This window comes from Branchiostoma floridae, chromosome 5, assembly GCF_000003815.2.
Source record: "Branchiostoma floridae strain S238N-H82 chromosome 5, Bfl_VNyyK, whole genome shotgun sequence".
In the NCBI taxonomy this organism is placed as follows: domain Eukaryota; kingdom Metazoa; phylum Chordata; class Leptocardii; order Amphioxiformes; family Branchiostomatidae; genus Branchiostoma; species Branchiostoma floridae.
The window spans coordinates 23,007,686-23,028,638 of NC_049983.1; the positions used below are offsets into that span (position 1 = coordinate 23,007,686).

The following is a 20,953-nucleotide window of genomic DNA, read 5'->3' on the forward strand; positions in this document are numbered from 1 at the left end:
AGCATAGAACATTTTGAATTCTGAGTCTTTGTATTCAGTATGAAGGTGATCATTATTATATCATCACTCCACCCGTCAGTCTGGTGTCGAACGGTCCAGTGGCGCTGAATGAAAGCAGCGCACAGAAGATGGAGTGGTCCCTGGGGTTTGATTCCTCGCATTCCTGGCAAGAGTTTAAGACGCTGCTTAAGACGACTTTCCCCACGCCACCCATCTAGGTGTAAAATGAGCACCTGACTTCGGTTGGGGCAAAAAAAGCGAAGAAAGAAGAGGGATGGGCTCCGCCTTCCAATACCGTGTCCTAAACAACCATTATAGCCTGGAGCTCATTCTCTTCAGTTAGCTTAGATGTACTTTTTGTTTACCTGGCCCAGTACGACATAGGCCTGTTACTGTCAGTCTGTCATATTAGCTGGTCCTTTGAAACCATTCGCGTGAAAATATCTCCGGTGTGCGCAAATGACCTTGACGGTCGGGCAGCAGTCGTAGTGCCGTAGAAAATTTGTAATACGTATACATACGTGACTGATGAACTACTACAACGACCTTAAAGCTAAGGGCACAACCCGCCGTACGTGCAAATACGTGCTGTCATTGTGCCAAAACGTGGGCAATCTTTTGGGATCCGTAAGTGGTAAGTACCGCCTCCGTACTAACTCGTTGTGGATCCGACGGATCTTGGAGCACGCAGACACGCAGGCAAAACTTTGTGTACCATTGGGCTGCGGATTCGCCTCCCGTACGTGTCAGTACGGTCGACGCACCTGTCCTGTACTGCTGTACGGCCTGAACGTTTTCAGAAATACGTAGCCTCCCAACAAACATGTACGGACGTACGGCGGGTTGTGCCCTCAGCTTTACCTATCCTTTGAAACCCGTCAGGTCTGGAGGCGGCCCAGCCGGAGACCTCCCGGGACAACCTGCGGAGTCTGCTGACCGACCACTTCACGACTCCCCGGCACCACGTCACCAACCCGGACGGGCTGGTCGCAGCCGAGAACTTCATCTACGACACGTTCAAGAGCTACAACATGCAAGTTGTAAAGCACGACTTCATCCTGGTGAAAAATGGGGTGAGTAAATTCTTGTTTCTGCAACATAATTGATAATATGATTGCGATTTTCCGAAATTCTAGTCTGTAGGAATTTCAAACGTGTAATGCAATATACCTGTTCATCTGTGTTGGTAGAAGTCATTCTTGAAATAGTTGAAATGTAATTTCCAACACCAAAATTGGACTCACCCAACTTTTCGACTGCACAGCATGAGTCTCTGTCAAGGAATGAACGATGCACTGCAGTCGTGACGTCACGTTATGCAGATAGAACACGTGACTCAGTGAACAGTGGATCATAGGTTGCAGGAAGTCTATGGCGCCCACCGGCATAACGTGACGTCACGACAGCAGTGAATTGTTCATTCCCTCACAAAGATTGATGCTGTGCAGTCGAAATTTGGGTGAGTCCAATTGTCGGGTTGGATACTAGTATTACAGTTCGACTATTTCAAGTATTTTTTGTTAGCTTATCTGGAAAGGCAGTTAGCACAGGTGTTTTGCACCTAATTCTGTTCCTATATAGTCAATTTAAATAATGAAATAAAGAGCGTGAATCCAACTGTAAAAATATCTACGACACATAGTGGCAATACAAACCAAACTGTATTAATTTGTAGATACTGGAAGTCGAAGTCGAGCCCAGTCTGTCTAGATCTAGCCAACGCCGGGTGCACGTGTTCGAGTATTTTTTACAATGATCTTAATAACCATCCATAGTCAAAAGTATGTCCTCTTTGTGTCTACCCGATGTACCTGCAATCATTCTTTTGGCGTGAACTTGCAAGTAGGCTTTCTTTGTTTACTTGCGATAATAGCGTCACCGTCTGTACATCACTTGAACTTGTTTGCTGAATTCCGTCCAATGAGATATTGGCGCCGCTTATCAACGATTTCGTACTGGAGTTTAAATTACACAATAAAGAGAGAGGTATGTTTTGTATGCAAAAACAACCTACGTCCCCAAACTTCGTGCATTTATCAAATTAGCTTTCAAATCTAGTATTAAGCACGTCGGAACACTGTTGGGAAGCAAACGCCACACAACAAATGCTATCATCATTCAGTCGGCTGTGGATGTTTTGGCAACTAGACATTTCATACCCTAGCGGATTCGGCAGATTCGGCACCTGGTTAAGGCTTGCGCAGTATTAAGGTTAGGGTTGATTTGATATTACGGTTAGAATTAGAGTCAGGCGTTCCGATAGCCTGAATACCATTCTCCTCAGTGACCGCTGGCTCGATCCTTTCGCTTCCGTGGTTATCTAACAAGGAAAAGGATTGAGACAGCGGTCATCATGGAGGATGTTACACATGCTAGCGTTTTGATTCCTTGACGTCAAAGCGTGTAGAAACAGTCATAGGACTAATTGGCTAGTGGCTGCACTGTCCATCGTCCGACATTTGTCAGTCATTCTAACTCCGCCAATCTTGTACTGACAGGACAGGCACCCTGGCGTGAACGTGGTGGGACTGTGGCCAGGTCGCTACTTCATGACCCCTCAGGACAGACCCTTCATGCTGACCGCCCACTACGAGAGTCCGTACGACATGTCCGGCGTGGAGGATAACGGGTCCGGGCTGGCCGCCCTGCTGGAGTCGGCCCGCCTCATCACCTCACAGCCCTGCCTGCAGGACTACACCGTCGTCTTCACGGCTTTCGACTATTCAGCCAACTTCGAAAGAGGCAAGTTAACGTGGGATCTCCCTACCAGTGCTAGTGGGTCTCACAGACAGACAGATATGTAGACACACACACACACACTGCGCTCGCGCATACCTACAAACACATACACATACCCTGACACTGACACACGTATAGACAGACAGACAGACATACAGACGGATAGATAGATAGAGAGCGAGCTCGGGGAGACGCAGGCAGCAGACAATTCAACACATAGACACAGCTACATGTACATGTACATATATCAAACACGCGTCTACTTTGTGTCTATGTGTACAAGCTGTAATCTGCCGTTAACGCAAGGTCCTATCCTTTGCTGCAGATCTGCAGACCAGCCCCTGTGAGACGGTGGCCTGCGGATGTCGGCAGTTTGTGCATGAAGTTCTCGTGCCTTTCATGAGCGACAGCCACATAGGCCCTACAGACATCCAAGGGATCATTGTTATGGACGGGCTCTTAAACTACAACAACACTCCGGGAGCTCAAGAAATTCCTAGTGAAGACGTCTTTCGAACGGTGAGTTAAGTCGCGCACACGTCCTGTGCCTTTTTTGTAGTGCGTTGCGAGTACGGACGTCGACGAGGATCTTCCCGACATAACATAGTTGAATTCTCCATCTCTGTTGAGCCATGATTGAATAAAGAGGCAGCGTGTGTGGCGTCGATTCGAGTCATGCCCCGACGTTGTGCCCTTGAGAAATGCACTTTACACCACCTTCCTCACTTGAAGTCTTCACCCAGGTGTAAAACTTGGTACCTGACTTCGGTTAGGGAGGTAAAAGGAAAGACTACCTTTACCTTCTGTCTGTACTGTGTATGTGGCACTGTTAATATAGGTTACAAACTTGAGTGCAGTGCCACATTGTCATTGTCTGTCAGAAACCAAATAGAAAAAAATAAATAAACAAAGAGACCAAAGTCTTCCTTTATTTCCACCCACGTGTCGGTAACCGTCTGTCACCTTCCTCAGGGCACTTGTGCCTGGCTCACGTTGAACTGCAGGATAGATGTCGCTGCTTACAGGTGCGGTCCCAAGTATTTTGAAAGTTTTGGACCGCATCCATACACAGGGTGTCCCAGTTCAAATCCTGGCATGTCACGTCACCAATTTTGTGCCCTTGAAAAAGGCACTTTCAGGAATTTTCTCACTTCATTCAGATGGAAATAAGGACCTAGCTTAGGTTAGAACGGTCCTTAGGATAGGACGTTAAATGGAGGTCCCGTGTTTGAGGAGAGCTACATTTCGCGAACGTTAAAGAACCTGCCACACTTGTCGAAAGGAGTAGGAGTCCTTCTACAGTCTGGTCATCGGGTTGATCTATTGAACAAGTTACAGTCTCCTATAATAGCATGTCAATCCTTCCTGTTGTGCGATAATGGACCGATCCTGTCGAACGCCATATCGAACAAATAGAACCCCCTATTCTTAAGCTTTTTCGAACACGTCCGTCAAAAACTGCCCCCGTGGGAAATGGCGGAGGTGTTCAAAATAGAACCATGAGCGAACAGGGGGCGGGGTTTTGGGATCGATACATTATCAAGAAATCATTTGCAATGCCGGAAAAACCTTACCCCATCCGTCCCATTGCCAGGTGCCCGGACTATCGGAAGCTGCCAACCTTGTCCGAGCTGACGGCTACAGGGGAAACTTCGTCACCTCCATCTACCGCGAGGTAGACTCACCACTGGCAGCTGCCTTCAACAACAAGTTCGACGAGGCAGCGGACCAACGGTTCAAGATTCGTGTAAGTTTGTCTGTTGTATGCCTACCTAGAATTAGACACTATCTTTGCCATTGAAAGTAAGGTAACATGCAGTGGTTGCTGAATCCAGGTCTTGACTGTATTTTGAGTCTACGCTCTTCAAAAGTTTGGTACGTGGGTTCCTCAATCGGTGTCCGTAAATTAATGAGGCTGCTACGTGCCAGTTGAGTTACAGGGGCATCCTATATAAAAAAAACGTACTTTTTTACCTTACCTTTCCCCAGAGCCTGACCCTCCCCTTCTCCAACATAACGGACCAGACGAAGCAGGACCCACTGTGGCCACTTTTCAACGCCCTGATAGACGCTGACATTAAAGCCTTGTACGAAGTGATACCAGATGTGAAGGCCATGCTTCTCACTGACACAGGTAATTACATGTCTTCGATCATTTTACAAAACTTTGTTGGATCCTTTAAGAACGCTGCTCAAGGCCACGATCCTTTAGAGACAACATCAGAATGCGTCGACTGATTAAAAGCGACAAACGTTATACCCATCCCATAGTCCCACCCACCAAGTTTTTACTCTGTATTTTGCTAAGTTACAGATGAAATTTCCTGCCTGCCATTCCACTCTACGTTATTTGTATCTCTATTCTTCTGCACCTGTAACGTTGTATAAAACCTATATATATGTTTTTATTGCGTAACACACCAGCTTCATATGCATGTATTGGGCGAGGTTGCAACTGGTTATGATATTACACTGAACAACCTGGCACACCTACGCTTTACACACCTAGCTGCAAGCTAAAGAGTATCCACGGTGACTGCTGTACGTCTTCGTTATCTTGTAGTCCATGTCCATGGACAATCTGAGGGAGATAACCCTACTGGTCCTTGTAGGCAACTAGGACCAATCTGTAATAGGTAAAGCATCCCAATACTGGGTTGGTAACTTTGCTTTTGGTGCTTGTCTTTTCTGACTGTTCGACTACCCATGTACTGCATGGAGTTACCCAATGTAATTCGTCCAGAAACACCAGTTATCTTATCCGTCCATGTGCAATATTACTAGACTTTATGTAGACTGCGTAAAATTTGGTGCTTGATAACATGACCATTTCTTGTTGTTGAAGCTTGTTCATGTTCGTCTCCAGTTCACCTTCGAGGCAGAGAGAAGGACTGGCAGAGTCTGACCGCCAGTGACTCCATGACCATCACTGCTGAGAGGCTGGACTTCCTGAAGAAGACCACAGACGCGGTGACCAGGATGGTGGAGGATCTCACAGGCCACAAGGAAACGTGCGGCAAAGGTAACTCTTCAGACAAACTGGTAACTAGCCTACCTGTTAAGCAGTCTATCTTGGCCCTCCTCCACCCAGGTGACTTACGGCACTCGGTAGTAGCTTAACCAGGTTGGAGTTATTGGAGGATCTCACTGGTCAAGGCAACGTGTGGCAAAGGTAACTCTTAAGGCAAGGCGGTGTCCAGTCTATCGTGGCTTGTGTGGGCTCTCCCCAGGACTGTAGGAGCGCTCCTCCACCAGGGTGACTTAAGGCACTCGGTAGCAGCTATACGGGGTTAGAGTTATTAGAGTCAGAAAGAAACATGTAGGAGCTCTCAGAAGATCAAAACGTGTATGAATGTTAGACATCCAGGTTTACAATATCAAAGACCAAACGTATGCTTGCATTCACATGCAGCGCTCAGCTCATCTTTACATGAAAGCATTGCGTTTGGCTTGTCTGTGTTTTCGAATATTTGTGGTCAGTATACCTTATAAAATTCGGGATGGATTGACATTCGTCTTTGGAAGACAATGGTCTAGGTGTGGTACTGCAATAGGACTTGCAGTTTTTGTATCTTGCATCCTGGGCAGGTTATGGTCTTGATTGTTCGATGGCGGATAGCTTTTGATTTTTATAATATCATATACCTTCCCCAGATCCCCTGACTGAGTTCCCGGGGCAGGCAGGGTTCCAGATGAGAGGAGAGCTGCAGACGTCCACCCGAAGTCTGCAGAACGTCACGCTAACCGTGCACGATGTAAAACCTCACGGCGTGGTCACCGTCACACTGTCTGGTGAGACATGGAGGCTGCCCATGACAGGTAGGGTAAAGACTTCGGTCGTATGTCCACTTGATCGTTCTCGCCTTCTAGTGCCTGGTGGCACATACGTCAACAAGGTTCCTTTCCTCTTTAACGTGCTTGAACAACCACCTATAAAACGAGACCGGTTATTATTTCCCTTTCCTTCAGCTCGCTGATGTAGCCGTTTGACATCAAATTCTCTTGGTTATAGGGTTAGGCAGCGGGGAGAAGCTAAAACAGTACAAAACACTTAACAAAATGGCCTGACCCCTATGTCACGTGACCAGAACGGAAGTGTGACGTCGTCACCGGTCAAAGGTCCCCAGTAGTCGGTATCGGCCCCCGTTTCTGTTGAGAGATGTAGTCTGATTTGGATTGCCTCTTTAACTTATGTCAGGAACTAATCCTGTTCCGTATCCTTGATTCTAACTTTCTCCAACCTCACTGTATTTATCTAAGTTTATTAATTATTGTTTGTCTGTTCTTAATCGTACGTTTTTGTCTCTTCCACAGGGATGTTCGATCCTCTGGACCACATTCTCCACCTAGTCATTCAGGAACCTGTAACTGACCTGGATGGGATGCAGTTTGGTACCCTGACATGTAAGGTGATAGGGAGGGTGAGTCAGTAATGATGATTTACAAATACAAAATATTTGTGCACAAGTGTTTTATTGTGCAATGGTCGAGTGGGTAGTGTGTTCGCCTTGTAAGTCGTAGTCGGTAGGTCGTGAGTTCGATACCAGAGTTGTACCAAAGAACTGAAAATTGTACATGGTGCTTTGTCGGCTTTATTATAATATAGCACTTATGAGGAAAAGCATGGGAGTCAAACACACATTACTACCAGTGGACTATCTCCTCGCTGTAGTGGCCAAGTTGCACAAATGTCTGGCCCAAGGGCTAAAGAAATGGAGATGGATGCCACCCCTAAGCTTTTGTTGTTGCAGATACACGGGCAAGTTTAACTGGGTGTTAAATGGTAATAGATGACACTGTTAAATAAAATGTCTTTCTGTGTCGCAGTTTCGTCCCCGCGACTCCGGTGTGATGTTCACGGGTAGGATGAGAGGGCACTGTTCGTCGACGCTTTCCTTTTTTGGAGATGGAGGTTTTGAAAGTGGCGGATTCATGGCCCTCTATAGCGGAAAGGGTAAGTAGTTAGGGCATCGGCCCGGGCCTAATGTTATACTGTTACTACGTTCTATAAGTAACATGCATTGGTGCTTTAGTTACTATTGACAAGAAGGTAATGCTTCATGTGCGCCAGTCTATTTGTCTGTGAAGGCAATGATTAGAGAATGTCTAGATTGATTATCTCGATATTTGGTGTGTGGGTAGGTCCTGGTGACACCTAAAATGGTAGATTCTGGAACAGCTTCTCCTCGAGTTTTGTTGTCTGCAGACATGGTTGTACATTACAGAAATGCCTGATAAATTCGTAGAATTATTGGCAAACGTACATGGAATTGGGGTAGCTCCTGAAGCGTCGCCAAAATCTTCAGATGAAGACCTGTTTTTCGCTTTTTTTTCTTGCTCCTTACACTCGTTACAGCTGCCGGCAGTAGCGGGCCCAGCCTGGCGTTGCCGGTGGTTCTTAGCCTGCTGGGCGGTATGGCCTTCTCCGCCGCCCTGGCTGCTGTAGCGTGGTTCCTCTACACCAAGTACGTATTAAGAGTATGTTATGTTTACCTTCGCGTATGGGAAACATACTGTTTTTGATCCGCTTCTTCCTTTGGTGTTGGATTACATTTGTAGCAAGAGGTAGGACAGAGATGGGGGGACTGGTCACCATTACAGTATATCAATAATGAACAGAGCAGGTTGGAACATACGAAGGTAATCATTGTGTATTTGCTTGCAAATGTTACCTGAAAGATTATAGTTTTTGGATGAAGATTTACACTGGATTGAATTGTTCCGTCGTAAACGTTAAATCATTCATCCGAATATATCAATATTGGTGAATTCTAATTTTCGTACAGCTGACCAGTGGTCAAGAAAGGCCTACTGGAAACGTGATTTACTAAGGTTATATCGTTATTAATAAGTGTTATACCGTAGACTACGAAACCTCACATAGTCGCTAAAATTAATGAACATCTCACGTTGTTTTCCCCACAGACGCCTTGCGAAATCGACTACCAACTCACTCCCCATGAAGGAGAACCAGTGAAAGTGAAGTGAAAGTGATTCGTGGCTGATGATACTAGCTTTATAGTATAGCCTTTAGGTGTTGGTAGGGGTAGTTTTTCTAATGAGGTCATGTTTTTTTACGTTTTAGGTTTTTTTTTTACGTTTTTTTACGTTTCATGATTGTCAGGTATGGATGAAAATGCAGCCTTGCTAGTCTCGTAGTCCAGGTGGTGGTAATTATGTTTAGACATTTAGTCCTTAGTTAACTAGTTAAGTTTTTTTCATGGTCGCATTGGTCTTACTACAAAACGTGACGAAGGTACGAGGGTGAGACAATTTGATAATTGTTTTATTCAGAATATGATTCATTTATCGCATTCAGATCCTGTATAGAAAAAATTTTCGTAATGATTTGTAATGGAAGCGCAACTATGTTGGTAGGTAATATAGCAGAGAGTAGTGTTATATTTTGTATGAAGAAATGAAAAACACGCATGCCTAAGTTTTGGTTGGCGTGTGCTGCATACGACGTTTTCCTCAGGATCACCATGGTAACATCACCATGGTAACTTCATCATGGTAACATCACAATGGCAACATTGATGCAAGTCAAGTAATGTTGGGGACGCGTGACGTTAAAATTTACGAAAAGATGAGATTTTTCTACTTTTTTTAACTACATATATTTATGTATGACAACACTAGAATTTAGAAGAATAATTCTTGAATAAGAAGTATATGATGTGTTACAAAGAACGAATAAATGATTCAATTGCGCTCTCATTAATATTGTTCTTTTCCAACTATCTTGTTCTTGCTGAATCCCCAAGACATGTATAGCCTCCTTAATAGCCTCCTTGATGCAATGGTTACAAAATTGCTCCATATTCTAATGTCACCCTTTCGTTCAAATATAGTGACAACGGCAAACTACCTTATTCGTGGCTAATTGAATCTTCACTTGTCAAGAAAATCACACGTACGAGTACTCTGACGTGGCGTCGGATGGCCTAGTCGCTATGCTAGCGGTCATTCTTTCCTGCCCATCTATCAATATTCGTTACGGCTCCATTCTCTCTTAATGCATTAATGAGAAAACAATGGAAGGTCTAAGTGCCAGTTTAGCCAACCGTAAAACCTCAATGAATACCAATGTAAAATGCGATGAAATCTTAAGAAAGGTTCGGCTCCGCTTTCCAATACTATACCCTACACACAGTGGATAACAACCCACTGCCCCTCCGGCCTCAAAAATTAAACTTTTACCTTTTAAGAGTACCTACTATATAACGTTAATTGGTAATTGATTGCTTGTAAATGTTTGAAGAGGAACGATACGTATAACCAGATCAATCTCAACCCTTGTTATCTCGCTCAATGATGACCTAGTTTATAAGTCACCTTTTACAGCTCATATCTATGTCACTTGTTTATCCTCTTAGCGACAACCATATACAAACATCTGGTCTGCCCCGACGCTGTGCTTAGGAAAAGGCATGTACACTTGTGTCCTCACTTCACTCAGGTGAAAATTAGTATCTAGCTTTGGTCAAGGCCGTCCCTCGCATAGGAAATATAGCAAAGCTCCCATATTTGAGCAGACCCACACCTCGAGTCCTGCAAAGAACCTGCAAAATCACATTTGTTTAAAAGAGTAAGGTGTGAGCGCCTTTCAGTAGGAGGCGAATAGTTTAAACTGGGTCAGCACGGCCTTTTTCGTTCTGACAGACACTTTGTACGCGTTGATGTAAGCAACGAAGCAAACGAGACTACACGGCTGTCGGCATGTCTAGAAAGCTGTACCAACATGTTACTAGAAAAACATGCGTGAAACACCGAGATTGAGCCATGTCTTAAGGTATGTTTATGTAGCAAACGTTATGCTTTGTTACAAAACATTATTCAACATTTCAAAATTGTTAAAATGCGTTATTGTCTTAACTTGATAGAAAGTCTGACATTTATATAAGGTGTGATCTCACTAAGGAGGCCACCAGTGACATGCTGAGATTCCTTATCAATAACTATTGACACACTTCCCCTGTCATTGTGTACATTCGTCTCCCGCGCTGACTGCATAGCGTCAGAGGAGACATCGCCTCGGTGACATTAGGACCTCATCAGTACAGCTAACTTGAGCACAGGTGTTGGGAATACGGCCAAAATGATCCTCCCAGTCGTACTGCTCCTGGTCTCCATCGCAGGTGAGTCATTCAAGGTTCCTATACTAAAGGACATGTTGTAGTTTGTGTACTGCAGTACTTAATGGCTAATTGTTAAAGAATGAGAGACTTTGGCTTGGTGTAATTATTCTGTTTCACAGCGATTGGAACGTCTTATTGGTGCAACGTTTTCATTCTCTGTTATCCACGCTCCCTAAAGCAAAGCAACGAGATACTTGATGAACGAAAAAGACAAGCCTAAAAGTCGTACGATAAAAAACAGTGCGACGTCGCCCATCTGCATGGAGATATTCAACGTTAACGAGCATCTACACGGCAAACAAACTCCCGTTAACAGGTCACGGAGGGCAATGGTAGTTTTGAGTATCAAAGAAAGAATCGCTACCTTCACTGCTATCATGAAAGAAGAAAACCAAGTAAACCAGATTTAGCAATTGTATTTTTACATGGAGTGGACTAGACTGGTGTCAATCATTGTTGTCACGAGGTTGCAATATTGTACAATTGAGCACAAACCTGGTGCGCCACGAGGGGGGTTGTCGGGTATGCAATGCAAACAATTAGCTAACTGCGCTTAAAATTTGTGCCAACTTGGCAAATTGTTGTGTGATGCTCGAATTAGACAAAGGAAACGACCGCTTAAGCCCCCTCCCCCGAATGTCACTTTTTCACTGTCGATCCAAACTGCATTTTTGCCATTGAATCAGAAAACAATGTGCGATGATTAAAATGCATTAAAATGAGCAGTAACCAAAGGGTTTCACCTTTCTGTACCAATTGCACCCATTTTGCCAATTGCGCATTTTCAAATTTCTAAAAAAATCACAATTGCAGGCGACAAATTCCATTGAGATCTACGCTTAACCAACACATCATCGACGCATCTACTTGGACTTTTAACCTACCAGCAATTAGCTCTAAAAGTTCTGCCCTACTTAATAACTTACCCTTTATACACACTGGTCGAGTAATATTTATCTATGGGTGGAGTGTGTATATTTTGTGACTGTCATGCATGATACTTAATAGGTAGGGTATTTACCTTGTCTATTTATATCACACTAGCTTTGTGGTATTAGTTGTTAAAATTATAATCATATTGCACAAAACACTATTCAATATTTCCGCACACCCTTTGCAAATTTTGCCAGATTTACTACACTGAGTCGTCGTCTTAACTTGATAGAAGGTCTGGCAGTTATATAAGGTGTGATCAATAAGGAGGTCATCAGTGACAAGCTGAGATTCCTTATCAAAAACTATTGACACAGTTCCTCTGTAGGTATGTACCGATCCGTATGTACATATGGCAGGGTATTCAGAAGACATCGGTGATGCTACGTACTCCTCTGTAGTACAGCCAGCACACGCAGAGTTGTCGGGAATACCAGTAAAAGAAATTAAGCTTAATTCACAGAAACACATCAGTTTTCAACGTAAAGTTTAACCAAGAACCTTTGAATTTCAAGTCTGTATTCATCATAAACGTAGCATGAAAGTTTATGTGTGTTGGTAAATGTCATTTTAAAACTTTACCTACCGAAAACTGAAAATAGTTCCAAAATTTGGAAAGTCACAACTAAGGCAAAAGTCACATTTCCACAAATGGTTTTGGAAAAGTACATTCTATTCGCAGTTATTAGCCCTTGGGCTCAAATTTGTCCTAACTTTTGTCTGCATAATTAACTGAAAGGGCAACAACACACCAGTCTTGTACCGTGGGGTACAAGAAACATTGAGGCCTGGTGGGGGACTTTGAAATCAATGTTCGACACGTTCACGGTGGTTTATGTTCGCGGTTTTCGCGTTTCAAATTTACCGCGAACATAAAACCACAGCGAACAGTCCTTTCCCCGCTACAGCGAAATTAAATCCCCGCGAACTTTTACAGTATTCATCAGAACCTTGTTCATTCTGTATTTCCTGAACCCACGTCAGGTCTGGAGGCGGCCCAGCCGGAGAGCTCCCGGGACGCCCTGCGGAGTCTGCTGACCGACCACTTCACGACTCCCCGGCACCACGTCACCAACCCGGACGGGCTGGACGCAGCCGAGAACTTCATCTACGACACGTTCAAGAGCTACAACATGCAGGTTATCAAGCAAGTCTTCTCCCTGCGGAAAAACGGGGTGAGGCCATAGTCCTGTTTTTACAGGTCAATTCACGAGTAATGAAGGTCTAAAACAAACCATGTATTCTAAACTCCACCTGCAACTACATTTACAACTGTATTAAGAAGTTGAACCTGTACATACTAGTAGTAGTAGTACTACTATACTTTATAGACTTTGTAGTTCCAGTCATATATCACAGTTTACACAGATTGTACTTAGAATCACTAGGAGATATACCCTATTCACCTTGACCTGTACTTAGCTTGTTAGAAAGCAAAAATGTACAATGAAGGTCTTCATTCATTATTTCCTGCCACGGGCACGGCCGGACTGTTTGCGTAAACAAAAACACGTAACAAGTCCGACTTAAAATGAACCCGGGACCCGGTATCAAATTTTTAGACGCCGTTACCTTCCCATGGGAAACACGGTGGTTTCTGAGCCTGACCGGGGCTACATCCCTGACGGGCACCGGCGCAAAGTTGAGTAAATTTTGACTGACGACTATTTGTTACAGGATACTTTTTACGGCGTGAATGTGCTCGGACTCTGGCCGGGTCGCTACTTCATGACTAAACAGGACAAACCCGTCCTGCTGACCGCCCACTACGAGAGTCCGTACGACATGTCCGGGGTGGAGGATAACGGGTCCGGGCTGGCCGCCCTGCTGGAGTCGGCCCGCCTCATCACCTCACAACCCTGCCTGCAGGACTACACCGTCGTCTTCACGGCGTTCGACTTCTCCGCCAACTTGGAAAGAGGTAAGTAGAAACAAGATAGCAAACTTGGAATGGCTACCTTACCATTTGTGTACACAAACGGATAGACACACACACACACACATACACACACACACACACGGAGACACACATTCCCCCACACATACAGAAGCAAACACACCCACACACACACAGACGCAAACACACACACACACACACACACACATAAATACATACACAGACACAGACGCACAGACACAGGTACATGCCACTCACGCTCACACAGAAAAGTATGTTTTTATGTATGTTAAAAACGATTATCTTTGCAAGCTAACTCTGTCTTCTGCGATAACTAAAACAATTGTCCCCTCTCCTCAGACCTTCAGATCACCCCCTGCGCCACCCTCGCCTGTGGATGTCGGAAGTTTGTTCAGAATATCCTCGTGCCCTTCATGAACAACAGCGACATAGGAACTAATGACATCCAAGGAGTCATCGTCCTGGACGCTCTCCTAAACTACAACAACACTCCTGGAGCTCAGGAAATTCCCAACGAAGATTCATTCCAATTGGTAAGTGAATGCGATGCCATCTGTATCTGTATAGCTGGCACCGTATAAACATGGGACCCTCCTTTTTAAACGCCCCTTCCTAAAGACGAGTGGAGCGCCAAAGTTGCAATCGAGACATCCTTCCCATGATTTGAACCAGTGTCTTCCAGTCACCGACCATGGGTGTAACTGTAAGACTGCTACCTGTTAAGCCACAAGGACTTCACTCCACACCATTGGAAATGCTACAGACAAAATCTTACGTCATTTGACCAATTGCAGGTGCCCGGACTAGTGGACTCAGCTAACGCCATCAGAGATGACGGCTACAGAGGGGACTTCGTGGCCGTGATCTCCCGCGAGGTCGACTCGCCCCTGGCTGCTGCCTTCAACAGCAAGTTCGATGAGGCCGGCAACTCACAGTACAAGAGGCGTGTAAGTTAGACTCATATATCTTCATAGACCTACATGTACAATGCAAAACATCACAGTTACCCAACCTGTTGGATACGTTGGAGGTAACTTCTCGGGGTAGTTACCAGCTTTAGACTTCCGGTTGCCACTTCGAATGTGTTTGGGATGTCGACAAAATCGGTCCGGATACAATCAGATCCGGGCCGTCACTTTTCCGTTCCTGGACTGGATACGAATATTATCTCGTATCGGTCCGTATATGGTCGTATCCAGTCCAGAAACGGAAAAATAACAGTCTGAATCTGACTGTATCTGGACCGATTTTGTGCAGTTTACAGACGGAAAAATGACAGACACATTTTCGTCTTTATTGTAATAATAATCATCTGGTGTATTAGGTACCCAAAGTATGAGTAATGAGGCTGTTTAACGTGGTCGAGGCACCTCCTCGAGCACGGGACCCCCGTTTTACGTCCCTCCCGGAAGACGATTTCGTGGAAAAATGAATAATAATAATTTACATTATCTTTCAACAGAGCCTGACCCTCCCTTTCACTGCTATAACGGACCAGACGAAGCAGGACCCTCTATGGCCGCTCTACGATGGCCTCACGGATGCTGACGTCAAGGCTTTCTACGAAGTGGTACCAGATTTGAAGGCCATATTCCTCACTGACACAGGTACATGGCTTCGATATTTTCAAAATATTGTTGCATCTGTAAACAGCACTGCTCAACGCTCGACTTTGTGCAAACGATATTTTCTTGTGCTTGAAAAAAATTTGCATAATATGTACTTTCTTGCCTGGTAAGGCTAATGGCACATTCCACAAAGGGGTCCGGCCGGGCAGTATAGGGGAACGAAACGAACAATATGAAACGAACAAAAGACAATAAAATCACAAAATGGACCCAAAATTATTCAACAGCATGCCTTGTGTACATCTTTAGGTATAGACTTAATTCTGCACTGCAGAAGAAGAGAGGAGAAAATAACTTAGGCCTACGTCACATTTCCTATCCGGGGCCCAATAAGGCTGTTTGTGGAAACGAAAAATTTAAGTCTATACCTAAAGATATACACAAGGCATGCTGTTGAATAATTTGAATCTGCATGGTCAGTATCACCTCCATTCAGCGCACAAGCAAGATCAAACTTGTTTGAGCTTGATTTGCTCTTGTTTCTCTCTAGTTATCTTCCGAGGCAGAGAGAAGAAGTGGTCAAGTCTCACCGCCGATGACTCTATGACCATCACCGATGAGAGGCTGGACTTCCTGAAGAAGACCACAGACGCTGTGACCAGGATGGTGGAGGATCTCACGGGTCACAAGGAAACGTGCGGCAAAGGTAACTGTTCAGACAAACTGGTCAGTAACCTGTTATCTAACCTATCGCGAATTGGACGGGCTCTCTTCAGGACTGTAGGGGCCCTCCTCCGCCCGGGTGACTGACGACACTCGGTAGTAGCTAGACGGGGTTAATAGTGGATCACATGGGTCACAAGGAAACGTGCAGCATAGGTAACTCTTCAGACACAAACTGGTCAGTAACCTGTTAACTAGCTTCGCGAATTGGACGGGCTCTCTTCAGGACTGTAGGGGCCCTCCCACGCCCGGGTGGCGTACGGCACTCGGTGGTATTTTTACGGGATTAGAGTTATTAGATAATCTCGCAGGTCACAAGGAAACATACGGCAAAGGTATCTGTTCAGACAAAATAGTCAGTAACCTTATAACCAGTCTATCGTGGATTGGGAGGGTTCTCTTCGGGGTTGTAGGGTCGATATTCAAGTTAAAAATGCCCTAAACCCACAACGATACTGGACCCACATACATGCGTTATATATGTGCATCCTGTGAATATACGGGCCTAGCAGGACTCTTTTGTTTTTGGTTCATTCTTTACCCGCCGTCCACAGATCCTCTGACAGAGTTCCCGGGCCAGGCAGGGTACCAGATGAAGGGGAAGCTGCAGATGACTGACGTAACCAACGAGAACGTCAAATTCACCGTGCACGACGTCCAACCTCACGGCATTGTCACCGTCACCCTGGCTGGTCAGGCGTGGAGTCTGGACATGATCGGTACGGCAAAAGACTTTGACTTTGCTTAGGCCTGGGTCACAATTCCCAACCGGGGGCCCGGTCGGGTAGCTTTCGGAAACGAAAAATGTGATATAAAAAGCAACAAAACACACAAAACGTAAACAATATTAGTCATTGGCATATTTTGTGTATATTCCTTGGTAAACACTTTTACTTTTCGTTTCCTCAAACATGCCGGCCGGGGCCCGGTTTGGAAATGTGACCTAGGCCTAAGTGGTTACATGTACATATTTCAGCACGTTTTCTTTCTGTTTCTGTACTGTACTATCTTATACTTCTACAGGGAAGGATTACTAGTCTTTCTGCCCTTAGCGTGCTTTAGACACCTCGATCAGTTTGGTTCGTCAAACACATTGCCGTATCAGTTCAATGATAATGATACGTTTGTTGCCCGAAACCTAACTGTGAGTAACAAGATGAATACAAGTGATGAAAAGTAATGGCAAGGTGGAACATGGGCTACTATATTTTCAAAAGCTAACATAATGTTTATAATTTAGTTAATTTAAAGCCTTACGCGTTATTCCCGTACACGATATAAAGAATCCTTCTCGAGTTGAAATGACTGGAACCCTATGTCACGTGACCTAAACAGAAGTGTGACGTCAGCAATGGGTCCAAGGGGTCCGACAGTGGGGATCGGCTCCCGTCTCTGTTGATCTCTGTTGAGGGATGGTCGGTTGCTTCTGATGTACATGAAGATGGCCTCTTTTAACTCTTAGAAAATAACCCTGTACAGTGGCCAAAATAATTACTTTGTCCAAGGTCAATGATCATTTTTTCTGGATATTCTAAGACGTACACTTTGTTTTCCATACAGGAATGTTCGATCCTCTGGAGCACATTCTCCACCTGCATATTCAGGTGCCGGCAGCTGGCGTGAACGGGCAGTACTTCGGTACCATATCCTGTAAAGTGTTAGGAAGGGTGAGTCAGCGATGCTTATTTTCACGTCGTCAACAATCGTCTCCTTTTGAAACGGCTCTCACCTGTTTTGAGTTGTGTCCATATTCTGCTACGATATTATATTTACGCCTATGTTGGTTACGTTTTGTTTCTAGTATAGTGGTGGCGCTAAAATGATTTTAACTTGGGTGCGCCACCACTATGTCTGTCACGCCTTCAAAGTTGAATAAAAAAGAAATAGTCGTTACCTTTTACGTGTATTAGCACGCTGTTTGACTGTAAGTGCATTGGTACGCTCTGTCCACACTGCATACTTGATTAGGGTTTAAAGTTATGCTATCTGGCTTGGGTTTGAACCCGCCGAGGTGGGGCACTTCTTTTCGATGATTGTTTTATTTTGTACTAGATGACACCATTCTTGTCTTTCTGTGTCGCAGTTTCATTTCCACGACTCGGCTGTGATGTTCACGGCCAGGATGAGAGGGCACTGTGGTTCATCGGAGCTTACCTTTTATGGGGGTAGAGGAGGAGGCTCAGGAGGAGGCTTTGAAAGGGCCGGATTCATGGCTCTCTATAAGAGTGACGGTAGGTAATGAGGGAGTTAGGAACTTAGGCGTAGGTCCCAATTGCAGAAAAAGGGGCAGTTCACGGGCACTTTCAGACTTGACCCCTACGAGGCCCCGTAGGATCCCTGTGGTTCCCGAGATATATTTGAGCACAGCCGGGACCCGGCTTTATTTTACGTCGAACTTAAAATGAATCTGGGACCCAGTAACAAATAAACGCCATGACCTACCCGTGGGGAACACCGAGCGGTACCTCCCGGTATCCGGCAATTCGCCTGGACGAACTTTTGGCTTCGGAGCCCGGCCGGGGCCACATCTCTGACGGGCACCGGTGCAATTGGGACCTAATCCTTACTGTCACTACCTTCGCCAACGAGCATTTGTGTCTTCGTGGTTCTAGTTTGTGTTAATTAAGCAGTATAGTTCTAGAAGCCATGGGCGGATTGTCATAATATTTGGTCTGTAATAAGGAGGTTACCTATCAAAGAAATGATTAGATTGTGATCTCCCTCATGCGGGTTCCCTTGGCATCGCAGCGGAGCCATTGATCCTTTTCAATTCACCCCATTTTAATAATATGTGGTAGAACCATAGACAGCCGCTTGGGGAAACTATCGAACTCGGCCTCCCTTTCGAACTCCACCAACCCTACCCACCTACCATATATCATAAGGATCCTTCCACGTCTTCTCGAGTTATGGTGTCTGCAGACATGTCATGTCATTTACAATGTATACAGAAATACCTGTTTAATTCCAAGAACGGATATATTATTTACAACTAGCATAGCCCCTGAGGCGTCGCAAAAATCCTCACACTATTTTCTTTCCTCGTGAAGACACCGGCAGCAGCGGACCCAGCCTGGCGTTGCCGGTGGTTCTCAGCCTACTGGGCGGGATGGCCTTCTCCGCCGCCCTGGCTGCTGTAGCGTGGTTCGTCTACACCAGGTACGTATAAAAAAATCTTGTATGTTTACCTCAACCATCCCACGTATTAAAGGGGTACATATTGTTTTTGCTCCGCTTCTTCTTAGTAATACTCTTCTTTTTTCTTCAAATTTACTCCATGGCTTGGACCAGACGGCTGCCATCGTGGTTCTTATCTTTCTTTTGAAATTAAAGATTGGCACCAAATTAGATAATTTTGTCCTATGCGTCATGATGTTTGTAGAGCCTTGTGGCGTATCCTTCTTCAGGCTTTCAGGAACGGTACGTATCGCAGAATTCGGCAAAAAAAATGGAAATAATAACACAGGATAGCCAATCTGATAAATTTTCGCCCCTGCCAACCAATGGGAATTGAGGCACCTCAGAATGGTATACGTATGCGGGCTGCTTTTCTACCTTATTTTTGTCTTACCAATACGTGGCCCAGTTGGACATCATGTGGCTACTGGGCTATTTTGGGGCACGGACGGGCCCTGTTTTTTTTAACTCGCAGTTAAAATTAACCTGGGACTCTACAAAAATAGAAGCCGTCAGCTATTCATGAAAACAGTAAGAGGGACCCCGGCAGATTCCGACAGTCCACTTGCCAAATTTGCTAATCTCCAGGCAGATCTACCAGTGGCATAAGGGGTTTAGCTGACCAAGGAGTGTTCTGACATCCAAGCCACCGGAGGAAAGTACAAATTTGTGGCTTCAGAACCCGATCGGGCTAATCAGCGGTGCAAATATAAATATGTATAAATGGTTCATTCAGCAAAAAAATGGATTTATTGGCCAAGGAAAGTCAGATCTGATTAATATTCCCCCTGCCAGCCAACGAGAAGAAAGATCCCTGGAAAGTATAATTTCAAAGGCTAATCTATTCATTCATCAAACTTTACAGAAAAAGTTCTGCAAGGTGTGGGCAACAGGATGATTTAAACGTCCTTTACAGGAACAACACCTTTAGCACAGTTAAAATATGAAGACTAAAATGTAGACTTATCATGTACACTAAAAATCACTTATAGTCAGTATCTACCATACCGACGTTTTTCTTCACAGACGCCTGGCGAACGCATCTGCCAACTCGCTCCCCATGAAGGAAAACCAGTGAAAGTGAAGTGAAAGTGGAGCTATCGTAAGACGTGGCTGAGGACACGAGGATATCAATCATATAGCAGTGAGGTCTTGTCAGGGGTGGTTGCATCCAGGCCATATATATACATGTATAAGCATAACTAGGTTTTGATTTGTGAGACATGGCTGAAATTACCTTCTCTTCGTCCACGTGGTGGTAGTTATTTTTAGACATTTAGTCCATAAATAGTCTTCTTTTCCACGATGGCAACGGTCTCATACACACAAAACATGAATAATTCACGTCAAACCCGTTACAGAAACATATGATTTGCCATGGAAGCATATTTGTAATGGTACAGTGTAGGTAACATAGCAGACGTTAAGTTGTACTTCGTTCGAGCAAATAAAACACGCACGCGCCGAGGTTTCCACTGACGTGCTTTTTGGGTAGTCTTCAACATTGTAACATCACCACGATAACGTTTATACAAGTCACGTTACGTTACGTAAGCAGCCCATTTTTTACCGTTTAGAAAGAAGACATTCCAAAGCGTATGTATTGCATATATGTAACAAAACTAAGATTTGAATCTTTTTAAAAGAAGAATGAAGTACAAAGTATGAATAAATTATATGATTTGCGCTTTCATGATTCTTTTCTAACAATTTTGTTCTTAAAAAACCGATACAATATTGTCACTTTTGTGTGT

The 20,953-nt window shown here is 44.6% G+C and overlaps 1 protein-coding gene across 5 annotated transcripts in view; it reads left to right on the plus strand.

The window, feature by feature from the left end:
- Window positions 1-20,540, plus strand: part of LOC118415887 — a 35,666-nt gene extending 15,126 nt beyond the window's left edge. For 2 of the 5 annotated variants that reach the window (XM_035820799.1, XM_035820797.1), the window contains exons 2-12: window positions 12,798-12,988; window positions 13,491-13,734; window positions 14,071-14,264; window positions 14,526-14,678; window positions 15,194-15,338; window positions 15,850-16,005; window positions 16,577-16,741; window positions 17,583-17,689; window positions 18,106-18,253; window positions 19,073-19,181; window positions 20,226-20,540. In XM_035820799.1, the coding sequence (XP_035676692.1) occupies window positions 12,798-12,988; window positions 13,491-13,734; window positions 14,071-14,264; window positions 14,526-14,678; window positions 15,194-15,338; window positions 15,850-16,005; window positions 16,577-16,741; window positions 17,583-17,689; window positions 18,106-18,253; window positions 19,073-19,181; window positions 20,226-20,277 (1,664 nt within the window). In that variant the 3' untranslated portion in view covers window positions 20,278-20,540. Of the gene's footprint in view, window positions 1-882; window positions 1,074-2,498; window positions 2,743-3,064; window positions 3,259-4,333; window positions 4,487-4,728; window positions 4,874-5,605; window positions 5,762-6,393; window positions 6,559-7,053; window positions 7,161-7,566; window positions 7,694-8,088; window positions 8,205-8,664; window positions 9,464-10,760; window positions 10,881-12,797; window positions 12,989-13,490; window positions 13,735-14,070; window positions 14,265-14,525; window positions 14,679-15,193; window positions 15,339-15,849; window positions 16,006-16,576; window positions 16,742-17,582; window positions 17,690-18,105; window positions 18,254-19,072; window positions 19,182-20,225 lie in introns of those variants that run through there. The other 3 variants (XM_035820802.1, XM_035820800.1, XM_035820798.1) reach the window with 3 other exon arrangements.
- The last annotated feature ends 413 nt before the right edge of the window (window positions 20,541-20,953 follow it).